At 35.9% G+C, this 13539-nt stretch overlaps 1 protein-coding gene across 1 annotated transcript; it reads left to right on the forward strand.

Moving 5' to 3' along the window:
• Positions 1–346: 346 nt before the first annotated feature.
• LOC115210833 (ubiquitin-40S ribosomal protein S27a) lies at positions 347–11110 on the forward strand. The gene is made up of 5 exons (XM_029779582.1): positions 347–447; positions 3470–3529; positions 5090–5144; positions 5227–5444; positions 10917–11110. The coding sequence occupies exons 2-5, from the start codon at positions 3482–3484 to the stop codon at positions 11067–11069; spliced, it is 474 nt and encodes a 157-aa protein (XP_029635442.1). The 5' UTR covers positions 347–447; positions 3470–3481; the 3' UTR covers positions 11070–11110.
• The last annotated feature ends 2429 nt before the right edge of the window (positions 11111–13539 follow it).

Below are 13539 nucleotides of genomic sequence, written 5' to 3' on the forward strand. Positions count from 1 at the left end.
CTGGACTCGAGTTTGTCGACAACCAGCAGTGTCCATATTATTTCGAGTTAAAAAGCCTGAGCCATTTAATTTTGTTTCTACAACCGCTATGAAGATTATCATGACAAAAATATTCTCTTCTCAACTGTTTGAGCTGAGTGGAGGACTTTTCGGACAGCATTAACGCACACGCACACACGTTGCATTAATAAGGGAGAACATTTTTTTTCTATAAGTAACGAATCAACAAAATGAAACCGTATATGTTTACGATATTATTTCAAAATATTTACAATATAAAAATACCCTATTAAAAAACTTTAATGATAATAAACGACTGGCAAATACATATAAAAACGAAACGTTTCGTTTCGAGAGTAATAGGTCTATCTTGATCACGTGGTTGTTCTTAGTGAAAACGAGGCATTCTTCCTTTTAGTCGGGATCCGCCATTGCACTACATTGCAGGTAAGATTTCTCTGACTAAAATTGTCCTAAATGCTTGTTTAATGTTGTATATAATGTTAATTTTATGTCTATTTGTTGATTTATTCTATTGTCGACTTAGTTATGTCTCTTATAATGTTTTTAATACGCCATATCATTCGCCAGCGAGTCCGTTAGATGATTGACTTTCTTCACGTGGAGTACTTTCTCCTCAAGCATGGATTCTCTCTGCGCGCGATTCACTTTTGTCGTTTTAAATTTATATATTTTAATTGTAAATAGAAAGCATGTAGGTTATTTTATACTTTTAATTTTAGGATTGCGACTTAGTTACGAAGTAATAATACATTAACGTATAAGAAGTTTATCATTAAATAATTAGACGACTGCCCAGATTTCTGTCATGTACCATCTGAGAAGTAAGGACGCATTGGGTAAGATTTAAGTTCTGTGAATAGAGGCGCAGTTGTCCCAGATTGAACATTTAAAAAAATCTTAATGGAAGAAGGTACTTGTATCGCAGAGTGGTCCCGGTTTGCTACAAGTACCATGGAGGAGTACCATGGAAGAAACAACAGTCAAATTTTCCTCAGATAGCAATCTATTTTGAAAAGGACCCATTCGACGATGTATATGAGACAGGATTGTCTTGGTTGGAACGTCTTTGAGTTGGATTATATCAGTCGTAATATCGTGCTTCATATGTGGTTTTATTACTGTCGCAACTGAGAAATTTATCAGCTCTCATGCCATGTACTATTGTTAAAATCGTACTTCCAGCAGCACATTCATTTAATTTTTTTCTATTCACGTTATATTTTTACGCATCTTACTTTTGTTAACCGGGACTGTATAAGGAACAATATAGCGAAACCTTTGTAAGTTATAAGTAAATCGTTTCTGTCCTTTTCACGATTTAAATATGGAATATAGACCATGCCGTATAATGAGTACTAGTTTAAACAACGTTTCCGAATTTACGTAAATTGTTACTTGGCCGTTGCATGTTGCCACTAAAATTTCTTAGTAATATGAAAAACTTTCTGGCATTCTTTGTCTTTTTTCATCACAAATTGAAAATGGAAAGTTATAGGTATGGAAATTTTGATTATTTTTAGAATCAGAATTTCCATATTTTCAACTGTGGCGCCACCAAAATAAATTTCGAAAAGAAAAAAAAAAATAAAAATTGGAATTTTTTTCTCCGAAAATTGCAATAGGAAATCTGAAATTTTTTACGAGGAAGAGTGATAAAGTGGGATGTGGTGCCTCTGCAAGAATTTTCTGCTGATAGGTCGATTGGTGATAAAATATCTTAGGTACAAATAGTACTGAAATAATTACCCCGAAACGCTTATGCCACTAGTATTGTGTTCTCAAATTAACCAGACTCATTCTATTTCCAATATTAGAGACAGCTGGGCAGTCTAGTTTAATACTGAGTGTTTTTTTTTTTTATACGTACTATGGTGGCCACCACCTTAAATACAGAAGTCTCGGAGGATTGGGGTTAGTTTTTAGGGACCTCTGTTTTTAAGTAGTACTGTTTGGTGAGCTACTTAACCCGCAGGTGAAATATTTGCTGAATATTTATCTTTGTTAGAGGATTTACGTTAAGATAATAAATATATATAGGAGTTTCATGTGTCCCAACTGGGGGACACTTGAAATTTGATATGAATTAAGTTATATATTCAGATCACTGATTTTCTATCATGTTATACTGATGCAGCCATTTGGTTATTTTAGCTTTAATTTTTCTGGTAATGAATAGCCATCATTGATACGCAAGTGCTGGAAAATGGAGTGCAATATTTCCTGGATATACTGCAAGAAAGTTCCATCTTACTCTTCCTAGAAATATACGACCCTTAAGTGAACTCGAGCTATTGAACAATTAATTTCTTAAAACATTTTTCTTGACCATTTTAATAGTTTAAATGTAGATTAGGTTCTTTAAAGGTGACAAATGGAAGACCATGAAACAGATGGGTGAGAATGTATTCACACATTTTGATTTCAAAAGAACCTGAGTTTACCTTTTTTAGTTTAGTGGATTTAGTGGAAGTGCTGTGTTTGCTCTCTTACCAATTCTTATGAAATTGTAATTAATATTCTTCTTAACTGGCTGAAAGTTGATGGATGCAAGAAAAACACTGTAGAGGTAACTGGGTATAATGATTTAGATCGAGTTTGTAGACAAATTATTCAACAAGAGCAGAAGAAATTGAATAGAAATGTTTGTGTTGGGGGCACAATACCAGCAGTAGCCCAGTTCATTTAGCTTTGAACATTTAGAAATAAATATTGAGGACTACCTGCAGTACAGATAATATTTGTATTGAAAAGGTTATATAATTTACAAAAAAAAATGTAAATGTAGGAAATTATTGCTGTGATGACCACTTGGGACACTTCTGAAGTCTGATTAGTATTAAGTTATATGTTCTGAGCAATGACATTTCCTACTTTTATTTATTTCATTGTTAGGTTTTAGCTATCAATTTTTGTAGCAATTGGTATCTGCTAGTTTTCAATCTTAGCCTATGATAAAATGGTGTTCGATATATATGGGGACATTGCGTTGTAGGGCCAGCAAAAACAAATCTGAAGAGAAATGTAAGTAATGTCGGATACCTAAAATTTAATAATAAAATCCTTTAAACTGGACTACAGGTTTGCATTGAGATTGCCAAATGTGATGCTTATTTAGTCGCACTGTTTTGAATTATGCATTGTAACTTTGAGATTTAGATGGAGTGATTGTTTTTGGAATAACATTGTAAGGAAGGTGTAAGAAGCTAGATCTAATTGCTTTGATCATAAAACAGGCAAGATATTTGGGATGAATACGAATAGTGTAAAAGTCTAAAGGGTTGGAATCATTTTCTGCGGTAGTTTAAAAGCAAAGTACACACCCCATGGTTTTGCTAACCTGTTGCACTTTTTGTTCACATGCCCATTTTAGGCTGTTGCTGTTTATTACACTTATAAGAGCAGTTAGGTTTAGCTCACTCAAATTTTTAACTGTTTTATTTTGCAGTGGTTGCTAAACATGCAGATCTTCGTAAAGACCCTTACTGGCAAGACCATCACACTTGAGGTAAGTTACCAAAATTTAAACAGCAATAAAGGTTTGCATATAGTTGTTTGGTTAATGTGGTAACATTATGATATAGGTGGATTTGGACTTGTAGCAAGTGGAGTCTATTTCTCATTGGTAACACACAATTAGCATTAGCTTAGTAGCCAATGTTCAAAATACAGAACTCCAAAATGTGCTGGCTTCTATTCGTGTGTAATTTTGTCACCTTTAATTTGTTACACAAATCTAGGTTTTATAAATAAATCAAATGTGTAATGTAGTCCTTGTTAGCACAATGCTCTCAGAAATGCTTTGAATATTTAGAAATAAATATTGAGGACTATCTGCAGTACAGATAATATTTGTATTGAAAAGGTTATATAATTTACAAAAAAAAAAAGGTAAATGTAGGAAATTATTGCTGTGATGACCACTTGGGACACTTCTGAAGTCTGTGATTAGTATTAAGTTATATGTTCTGAGCAATGACATTTCCTACTTTTATTTATTTCATTGTTAGGTTTTAGCTATCAATTTTTGTAGCAATTGGTATTTGCTAGTTTTCAATCTTAGCCTATGCTAAAATGGTGTTCAATATATATGGGGACATTGCGTTGTAGGGCCAGCAAAAACAAATCTGAAGAGAAATGTAAGTATATCAAATGTGTAATGTAGTCCGTTTGCACAATGCTTTCAGCATAAATTTTGTCTAAGATAGTTTTTAAATTTCAAAATTCAATTAGTGTATAACTAACCTCAAGTTTTGTAACTAAAACTGATCAACCATGGTGTTCTGTTTATAACAGTTCCAACATCTAAATCAAATTTACTAAGTATTTTAAATTTCAAATGTGCAAATTAGATACAAAAATATTTCAAATTTCTGTTTTACATGCTTCATTACAATTATCAGTAGTAACTCAGTTTCAATTTTTAAAAAAGTACATAAGTTGCCTATTGGTTCAAATTTGTATAGCTGAAAAGTAAGTCATTTTAGGCATCATTATGGTACATTCAGAAGTGTGGTCTGTTGAACTAACAAAAATTTTATGCGTATTCTAAGTTACATATATGTTCAGATTGTGGAGGGGCAATGGCCCAGTGGTTAGGGCAACGGACTCATGGTGATAGGATCGCGGTTTCGATTCCCAGACCGGGCGTTGAGTGTTTATTGAGCGAAAACACCTAAAAGCTCCACGAGGCTCCGGCAGGGGATTGTGGTGATCCCTGCTGTACTCGTTCACCACAACTTTCTCTTACTTCCTGTTTCTGTTGTACCTGTATTTCAAGGGGCCGGCCTTGCCAATCTGTGTCACAATGAATATCCCCGAGAACTACGTTAAGGGTGCACGTGTCTGTGGAGTGCTCAGCCACTTACACATTAATTTCACGAGCAGGGTGTTCCGTTGATTCGGATCAACTGCAACCCTCATTGTCGTAACCGACGGAGTGCTTCCAAATGTTCAGATTAGCATTGTTAAATGTCATACAATAAAAGGAAATTATGTTAATCTGATAAAGTAAGAAATTACTGCTATGGTAATCATTGCTAAAAAAAAAAATATTTTTTCAATGTAGGTCGAACCCAGTGATACTATTGAAAATGTCAAGGCAAAGATTCAAGATAAGGAGGGTAAGTATTTAATGATTCTTTCTATATTGCAGGTGGTGTGTGTTGAAGATGGAATTTCACTAAACAAATGTTTTTCTTACAGGAATTCCTCCAGATCAGCAAAGATTGATCTTTGCTGGTAAGCAGCTTGAGGATGGCCGTACACTGTCAGACTACAATATTCAAAAGGAATCAACCCTTCATTTGGTCCTTCGTCTGCGAGGTGGTGCCAAGAAGCGCAAGAAGAAGAATTACACCACTCCCAAAAAGAATAAGCATAAGAAGAAGAAGGTTAAGTTGGCGGTTTTGAAATATTACAAGGTTTGTATATCTCTTCTTCAGTGTTCTTCATTAGTGACATTAATACTGTCTGGGCAATAGCAAATTGTTCATATATAACCTTCTGACTAACTCTTCGACGAAAAACAAATCTGGTCTGAATGATTGCTAGAACCCCCAAATTAGCTTATACTGTTATCATTTCATTCTAGCACATTGATAGGTGTTTGGAAGAGCATCCAGTTGTAGAAACGATGCCACAACAGGTAGTTGGTGTCTGGACAGCTCAATGCCAAACTGTCCAACCCGTACCAGCATGGAAAGCAGGTGTTAAGTCTGGAATTTAGTTAAAAGGTTTGATCATGGAACCAAGGGTGGGTTGTACCTAAGTCTTCTATGGGTATGTTTAGTATCAGTATCACTTAACCTTTAAGATAAGTGCTTCACCAGAATATTGATTAAAATTTTTGCAAATAATTGCATTTTATTGTTTCAAGGCTGTTTTATTAACCCCGTGAGCTGTCTTTTTGGAGCTATTGATGTAAAATAACATATATGTCTTGAACATTTCTTGTATAGCTCAATCAGAAAGCATTTTACAATTGTCATTTTAACTTTCCCATCTAGCTGTGGCTGTTCTGGGTTTGCCAAAGTGAACCTTTTATAATTAGCAATTTGTAGTATGCAAAGTTCGAAGATTTCCAGTTTTGCTATAGAAGATGCGGACACTTTGATAGTTCTAGTGTAATTAAACATTGATTCATTGGTTATAGTTCTTGTCTATTTTAATTAACAAGGTAAAATCCCAAATTATAAGTTAACCAAATGCTGGTACTATTTAAGAAGAGTGGTCCTGGTGCGCGTACTCGCACATCCGCACTAGCTAGTCGGGACTAGTCAATCCTATGACTACCTAGCAAAGTAAATAAAACACAAAATTTTTTAAACAAAGTAAGGATCAACCAGTCACGATTAGCTAGCATGAGTGCATGCACTGGGACCACTCTTCTTAAATAGTACCCCAAATGCTTATAGGAAGTATATATTCAGTTCTTAAGATTTTAAAACTTTGTATATATTTGAAGTTTGCAATAGGAAGGAGGTAAATTTGTTGATTTGGGCAAATGTAGTTGCCAATAGTCCCAGAATGCTGTTAGATGTTTTCAGTGTTTCACTTAATAGTTTCTGATACATACACAACTTGCTTCATTTATTTATTTAAAAAAGTAAACAAAACTTAGATAATATAGATAAATGGCTCTTAATAGAAACTATTTTAACTGGCTACAATGAGGCTCAGACCTATAGTACCAATCTATTTGATCAGGTTAGTTGGAGCAACTGTAGCTAGAATTTTTTCATTTTAAATATCTCAATTGATTTTTCATGGTAGGTTATATAACCGAAGTAATAGCTTCCCTTTTTTGTTTTGGTAATTTTTCTGAAAACTTATTCTCAGTGGTGTAAACTTTTTCACATTTGAATGGTTGCTTCCACAATCACCACGTGCAGAGGTTTTTTTGTGTGTGTGTGTGTTGTGGCTTATGATGATTGTTTAGAAGCTGGATACAACTATTATAGGGTTGCCCATCTTTTGATCAATAGGCTAATGTTGGCCTGGATGGAAAATTGTAGTCTGTTGGAAATGATGTTTTTTCCGTGTTTCACCTGAATAATGATTATTACGATCACTTTCTGATCCACAGACATATTTGAATGACTGTATATTTTAACTCTTTCGATACTAACCTGGCCAAAAAATGTTTTGGCTCATAAGATCAACCTGGCTGAGAGAGAACCCATTGTTATTTAAATGTGAATTTAAGCACAAATCTTGTTAGTACATTTGTGAAGATATGTGATTTCACTTTGTAAATAGTTGTTATAGTATCCAACATTGCTTGATGTGATATCTGAACTCAGTAGTGAATTTTGGGAGATTTTTTCCACCTTTTTTCGGTATCGTTTTTGTTTTTTGTTTTGAACTTTGAAAATGAATAGGAGTTTCATGCTATCAAGCAACGATTCTGAATTTAACCCTTTAGTGTTCAGATTATTCTATCAAACATAATGCTTATTGATTCCCATTGGTTTGAATTAATCATGCATCATCTCATATCTTCAAGATCTTGATGGTGTAATTACTTAATGTAGAATAACATTGTAGGGTAGGTGCGAGAGCCCGGATCTGGTCAGTTTGAACATAAAACAGATTAAATATTTTGGCCGGATATGGCCGGTTTAAATACTAAAGGGTTAAAGGTTTTTCAATGGAAAATATGGAGATATCGAGGAAAAGAATGAATGAGGTACAAAAGCATGTGGTGTACGAGAACGAATAGGATTTTACATCGGAATGAAGTAAAAACTTAACAAAATGTTTTTGTTAGCAATTTTTCTGAGGAGATGGGGGTCTATCCATAGTTCTTCTCAGGAAGCGAAACTGTTAGACTTTTATTTTTTCAGTATGCCTATTTGAAGCGATCACTGGAAACAAACTGTTATGCAGAATATAAACGAACAATATAGACCAGGAAAGCCCAAGAATTGGGGGATGAAAGTTTGGAAAATTTTGTGAAGCAAATACTGGGTACTGCTGTGGATTTAGTTTTTATACAGGGAAAATGTTAGTCAGCATGGCCTAGGGTACGGTGTGGTCTGGAATTTAATGACTTCCATACCATAACCAGGGCTGTGTATTATTTTTGACAGATTTTTTTTTTTAGTTTGGTCAAACTTGCAGTGGATTTAGGTGGATTCCTATATTTCAGTTTATTACACCTTTATGGTACACCTGTTCTGTTGTGCATTAAATTCAACTGATAATCTAGTGATGTGCACAATTCTATATCAAAATTTTGTTGCATACCCAATTGAACTATTATAGGGTTGCCCATCTTTTGATTAATAGGCTAATGTTGGCCTGGATGGAAAATTGTAGCTATGAAGTCTGATGGAAATGATGTTTTTTTCCTATCGTCCACCTGAATAATGATTAAGATCACTTTCTGATCCACAGACATATTTGAATAACTGTATATTTTAACTCTTTTGATACTAACCTGGCCAAAAAATGTTTTGGCTCATAAGACCAACCTGGCTGAGAGAGAACCCATTGTTATTTAAATGTGAATTTAAGCACAAATCTCGTTAGTACATTTGTGAAGATATGTGATTTCACTTTGTAAATAGTTGTTATAGTATCCAACATTGCTTGATGTGATATCTGAACTCAGTAGTGAATTTTGGGAGATTTTTTCCACTGTTTTTTGGTATCGTTTTTGTTTTTTGTTTTGAACTTTGAAAATGAATAGGAGTTTCATGCTATCAAGCAACGATTCTGAATTTAAAGGTTTTTCAATGGAAAATATGGAGATATCAAGGAAAAGAATGAATGAGGTACAAAAGCATGTGGTGTACAAGAACGAATAGGATTTTACATCGGAATGAAGTAAAAACTTAACAAAATGTTTTTGTTAGCAATTTTTCTGAGGAGATGGGGGTCTATCCATAGTTCTTCTTAGGAAGCGAAACTGTTAGACTTTTATTTTTTCAGTATGCTTGTTTGAAGCGATCACTGGAAACAAACTGTTATGCAGAATATAAACGAACAATATAGACCAGGAAAGCCCAAGAATTGGGGGATGAAAGTTTGGAAAATTTTGTGAAGCAAATACTGGGTACTGCTGTGGATTTAGTTTTTATACAGGGAAAATGTTAGTCAGCATGGCCTAGGGTACGGTGTGGTCTGGAATTTAATGACTTCCATACCATAACCAGGGCTGTGTATTATTTTTGACAGATTTTTTTTTTTAGTTTGGTCAAACTTGCAGTGGATTTAGGTGGATTCCTATATTTCAGTTTATTACACCTTTATGGTACACCTGTTGTGCATTAAATTCAACTGATAATCTAGTGATGTGCACAATTCTATATCAAAATTTTGTTGCATACCCAATTGAACTATTATAGGGTTGCCCATCTTTTGATTAATAGGCTAATGTTGGCCTGGATGGAAAATTGTAGCTATGAAGTCTGTTGGAAATGATGTTTTTTTTTCCGTGTTTCACCTGAATAATGATTATTACGATCACTTTCTGATCCACAGACATATTTGAATAACTGTATATTTTAACTCTTTCGATACTAACCTGATGGTTCATTTTCTATGGTGATGCTTGAACAAATTTTTAATGTTTTTACCTTTTGCTCAGTTTACCTGTAATTAGTCACTTTGAGACAAAAGTTATGCAATAGAATTGATTAAGAACCCTTTAATTGTTCCAAATATCACATTAATATGTTAAATAAAAAAGTTAGTTGCTTAATGAAACTAGTGTAAATTCATGATTATTTTAGAATTTAATTGAAACTCACGAGGGGTGTATTTTGGTCAGAAATATAGTAACGAATGGGTTACTGCTCCTGTCTCACCATGAATGGGAATTGACTTACATATTGAATTCTGAGGTCAAAATCACCTAGTAGTCTTTTTATTGTGAAACCATATTTTGGTAGTTTATATATTTAGATGCTACGGAAAATTCTATTGTGACCATTATCCTCACATTTTAAGACAATTATACTGTTAATCTTTTTGAAACAATTTTTGGTTATGAAAGTTTTTCTCTTTCCTTTTTTCCATTTGCACAACTGAGGTGCATGTGAAAAAGAAATTAGGTAAACTGGTCTAATGCCAGACCTCATGCAATAATTTGAGGAAATATTTTCTATATTTTTGACATGGTTTTGGGGATGTTTATATAACGTGAGTGCTAAATATTAAGGTTTACTTGTGAAATATTGTAAAAATGCAAAAAATATTTACATTTCCTTGTAATTAAACAGTATGCAGTGTGACTGGAAATAAGTGGTGTCACTGGTGAGTTCCAGTAACAGGCCAAGGCTGTTAATGTATGAGACTATTCAGGATACCAAGTGTCTGTTGGAAATGATGTTCTTCCGTGTTTCACCTGATTAATGATTACAACTTAGGGTTTCTGATCCACAGACAACTTAGCTATACTTATTGAAACTTGCAAGCAATTGTATAGTGTGTGTGTGTATATGTATGTATATATATTACATCTGCTTACATCTGGAGTTCACTTTTCAGTGAAATTAATTAGGCCTTTTGTGTATACTAGTGCTGGTGACAATAAAATGGACTTGATATTTGCTGCAAAATGATTGGTGTTAGAAAGGGCATGCAGTCATAGAACTCCAAGAATCAACTTATTCTACAGCCTATCTGGCCTATACTATAATGGAAAGTAGATGTAAATTGATGACCAACTGCAGGAATTCACATTGTGGCATTTCTTTTTTTTTTTTCTGTGAGTGTGGACCCTACATGCTGTGTAACAGCATATTTTAGAATAATTGTTGAAATTGTTTAGAGATTTGTCATAATTGAATGCCTCTGACTTGTACTAAATAATTTCCAATTTTTGTTTTAGTGTTTTTCACCCATTTCACTTCAATGTTCAAATGGATTGTTTTTGCTTGTTGCAGGTTGATGAAAATGGTAAAATCACTCGTTTGCGTCGTGAGTGTCCCAACGAGGAATGTGGAGCTGGTGTGTTTATGGCCTCACACTTTGATAGGCATTATTGCGGCAAATGCTATCTAACATATGTCTTCAATAAGCCAGAGGAGAGGCAGTAAGTTGTAAACAGTGGGAATAAACTTATGTATATTTAAACTGGTGTTGTAGTTTTGAGATTTTGTTTGTATTGTGTTTAGATAAGTTTGGAGCCAACTCCAGTGTGAGCATGGTTACAGTTGGAAGTTTTTAAGTCTAATTTAATTCATTTTGAAAAAGTACAAGAGATTATTAGCAAGTGTGGCGTTGAAGTTATTACTACTGTTGTAGTGACACTTAATAGATTTTTGATTTAGTTATGAATAGATATCTGCAGGTACATTAGTCATTAGTCAAATATTTAAACTACTGTAAGACCTGGCCCCCGCTTGAACAACCAAATTGCAATGTCGGTAGACTCAACAGGCGTATCGATTGAGGACCCTTATCAACAGTCAATTATTTTCAAACAAGATGACAGTCGTGAACCCCATCCATTTGATAGATCGGTACCTCCAATGCTTCGATTGGTCATCACGCGGGACGAAGTCGAACGCGTTATTCAAGGCCTCGATGTCAAGGGTCACGGCCCTGACGACATACACCCACGGGTTATCAAAGTGTTGGCTCCGGTCATCTGCGAGCCCTTAACACGTCTATTCAATATGTCATTGACGATGGGTGTTATACCTGCGGACTGGAGAACAGCGATAATCTGCCCAATTTTCAAGAAAGGGAGCCCTGAAGACCCGCTCAACTACCGACTGGTTTCCCTTACATCAATAATCAGCAAGATGTTTGAAACCATCCTTAAGAAAAGTATGATGCTCCACCTCCAAAACACTCTATCTCTGATTCCCAATACGGCTTCATGCTGAAGAGATCATGCTTGACCAACTTACTGGTAATGGAAGAATTGGTGACACGCATCCTCGATGATAGTGATGCTGTTGACATCGTTTTATTGGACTTTGTCAAAGCTATGACTCGGTAAACCACCGCCTATTACTTGTCAAGCTTCAAGCATATAGTTTCCATCCGGATATCGTACGATGGGTTGGTGCCTTTCTCTCAGATCGCTCCTTCCAAGTCCAAGTTAAATGGTTCACGGTCCGACGTCTCCAGTGCAAGCAGTGGTGTGCCTCATGGTTCAGTGCTTGGGCCTTATTGTTCCTAGTCTTCATAAATGACTTGCCCGATGACCTCACGCAACACACCCTTCTATTTGCCGACAATGTCAAACTGGTCGCTCCTCGCGGTGATATAGAGGATCTTCGTCGATGCCTCCACCAAATTTGGAGATGGTCTAACGAATGGGACCTGTGTCTGACCGTGTCAAAGTGCTGTCATCTGCCTGTTGGCTCTCCTGCAACTCAACTTGATTTCGAGCCAGGTCGTCTGCAGCTGGAGAGGACCGATCAGGTAAAGGACCTGGGTATCTTGGTGGATTCCTCCTTTTCGCCTTCGGCCCAGTGCGTCCATGCTGCCAACAAAGCACGCAGAATTCTGTTCTTGATTCGGAATGGTTACAGCAGCCATATTCCTTCCGCTCTGTCATGCTGGTGAGACCCATATTGGAGTACGGGATTCAAGCCTCGTCTTATCTCCTCAAAGACATACAGCACCTCGAAAGAGTCCAGAAGCTGGCTACCTCCATGGTTCTTGGTCTCGAGAATTTGTCTTATGAAGAAAGGCTGAAAATGCTCGACCTTTATTCTTTAGAGAAACGACGACGCTGTGGAGATCTCATTCTTGCTCACAGCATCATAAGCAGAAGGTGTAACCTCTTGAAAGAGCTGTTCTTCACTCCTGCTCCAGAGCGTCGGCTGCGGGGTCATTCCGAAAAGCTCTATCTGCGACGATTTCATCTCAATCGAAGGAGAGGGGCTTTCTCCGTCCGGGTTGTGGATCCGTGGAATAAGCTGACCTCAAGTGGCCTATTAACTAAGTCAAGGATTGTAGAAATCCTGGTGGGTGTGGGGATGTGCATTGTATTCAACAACATAAGAGGGGAAATCTTATTGGTGAGACGCTAATGCTATTCAGAATGCTCCCAGTATCCTATGTAAAGGACTTGGTGTTAAAGGACATCTAACAAAAATTAAGCTGATAAATGCTGCTAAATAGACAAGTACTAATAAACAAGGTGCATAACTCTATTTCAGTATGATGTGGGGACAGCATTCAGCGAAAAACCCCAAAAGCAGAATATTTCAGCAATATGTAAATGTAAAGTTTGCAAAAAAATCCTTTGCTTTATTTGCATGTTAGGTAAAGCAGTTAAATGTGATGATTTACTGGAAGCTGCTTTATTAGATTATCATTGGTTTAATTTTCAAACAGCTTTTGCTCCAGCGTCTGCCCTCCAGTTGTTCTCGCTTCCACCAGAGAAAATACACCCATTGAAGAACTGGCGGAGCTAGCTGAAGTACCTCACAAATATCCAACGGTATCGATGGTGACGCCAGCCGCTCCCAGTACCAATCCTTTCCATGCACAAACCAGTTCTTCCGTTATTTCAGACTTGTGTGCATTAATGACGCAGCGATCCTC

Source organism: Octopus sinensis, linkage group LG4 (genome assembly GCF_006345805.1).
Source record: "Octopus sinensis linkage group LG4, ASM634580v1, whole genome shotgun sequence".
NCBI lineage: Eukaryota > Metazoa > Mollusca > Cephalopoda > Octopoda > Octopodidae > Octopus > Octopus sinensis.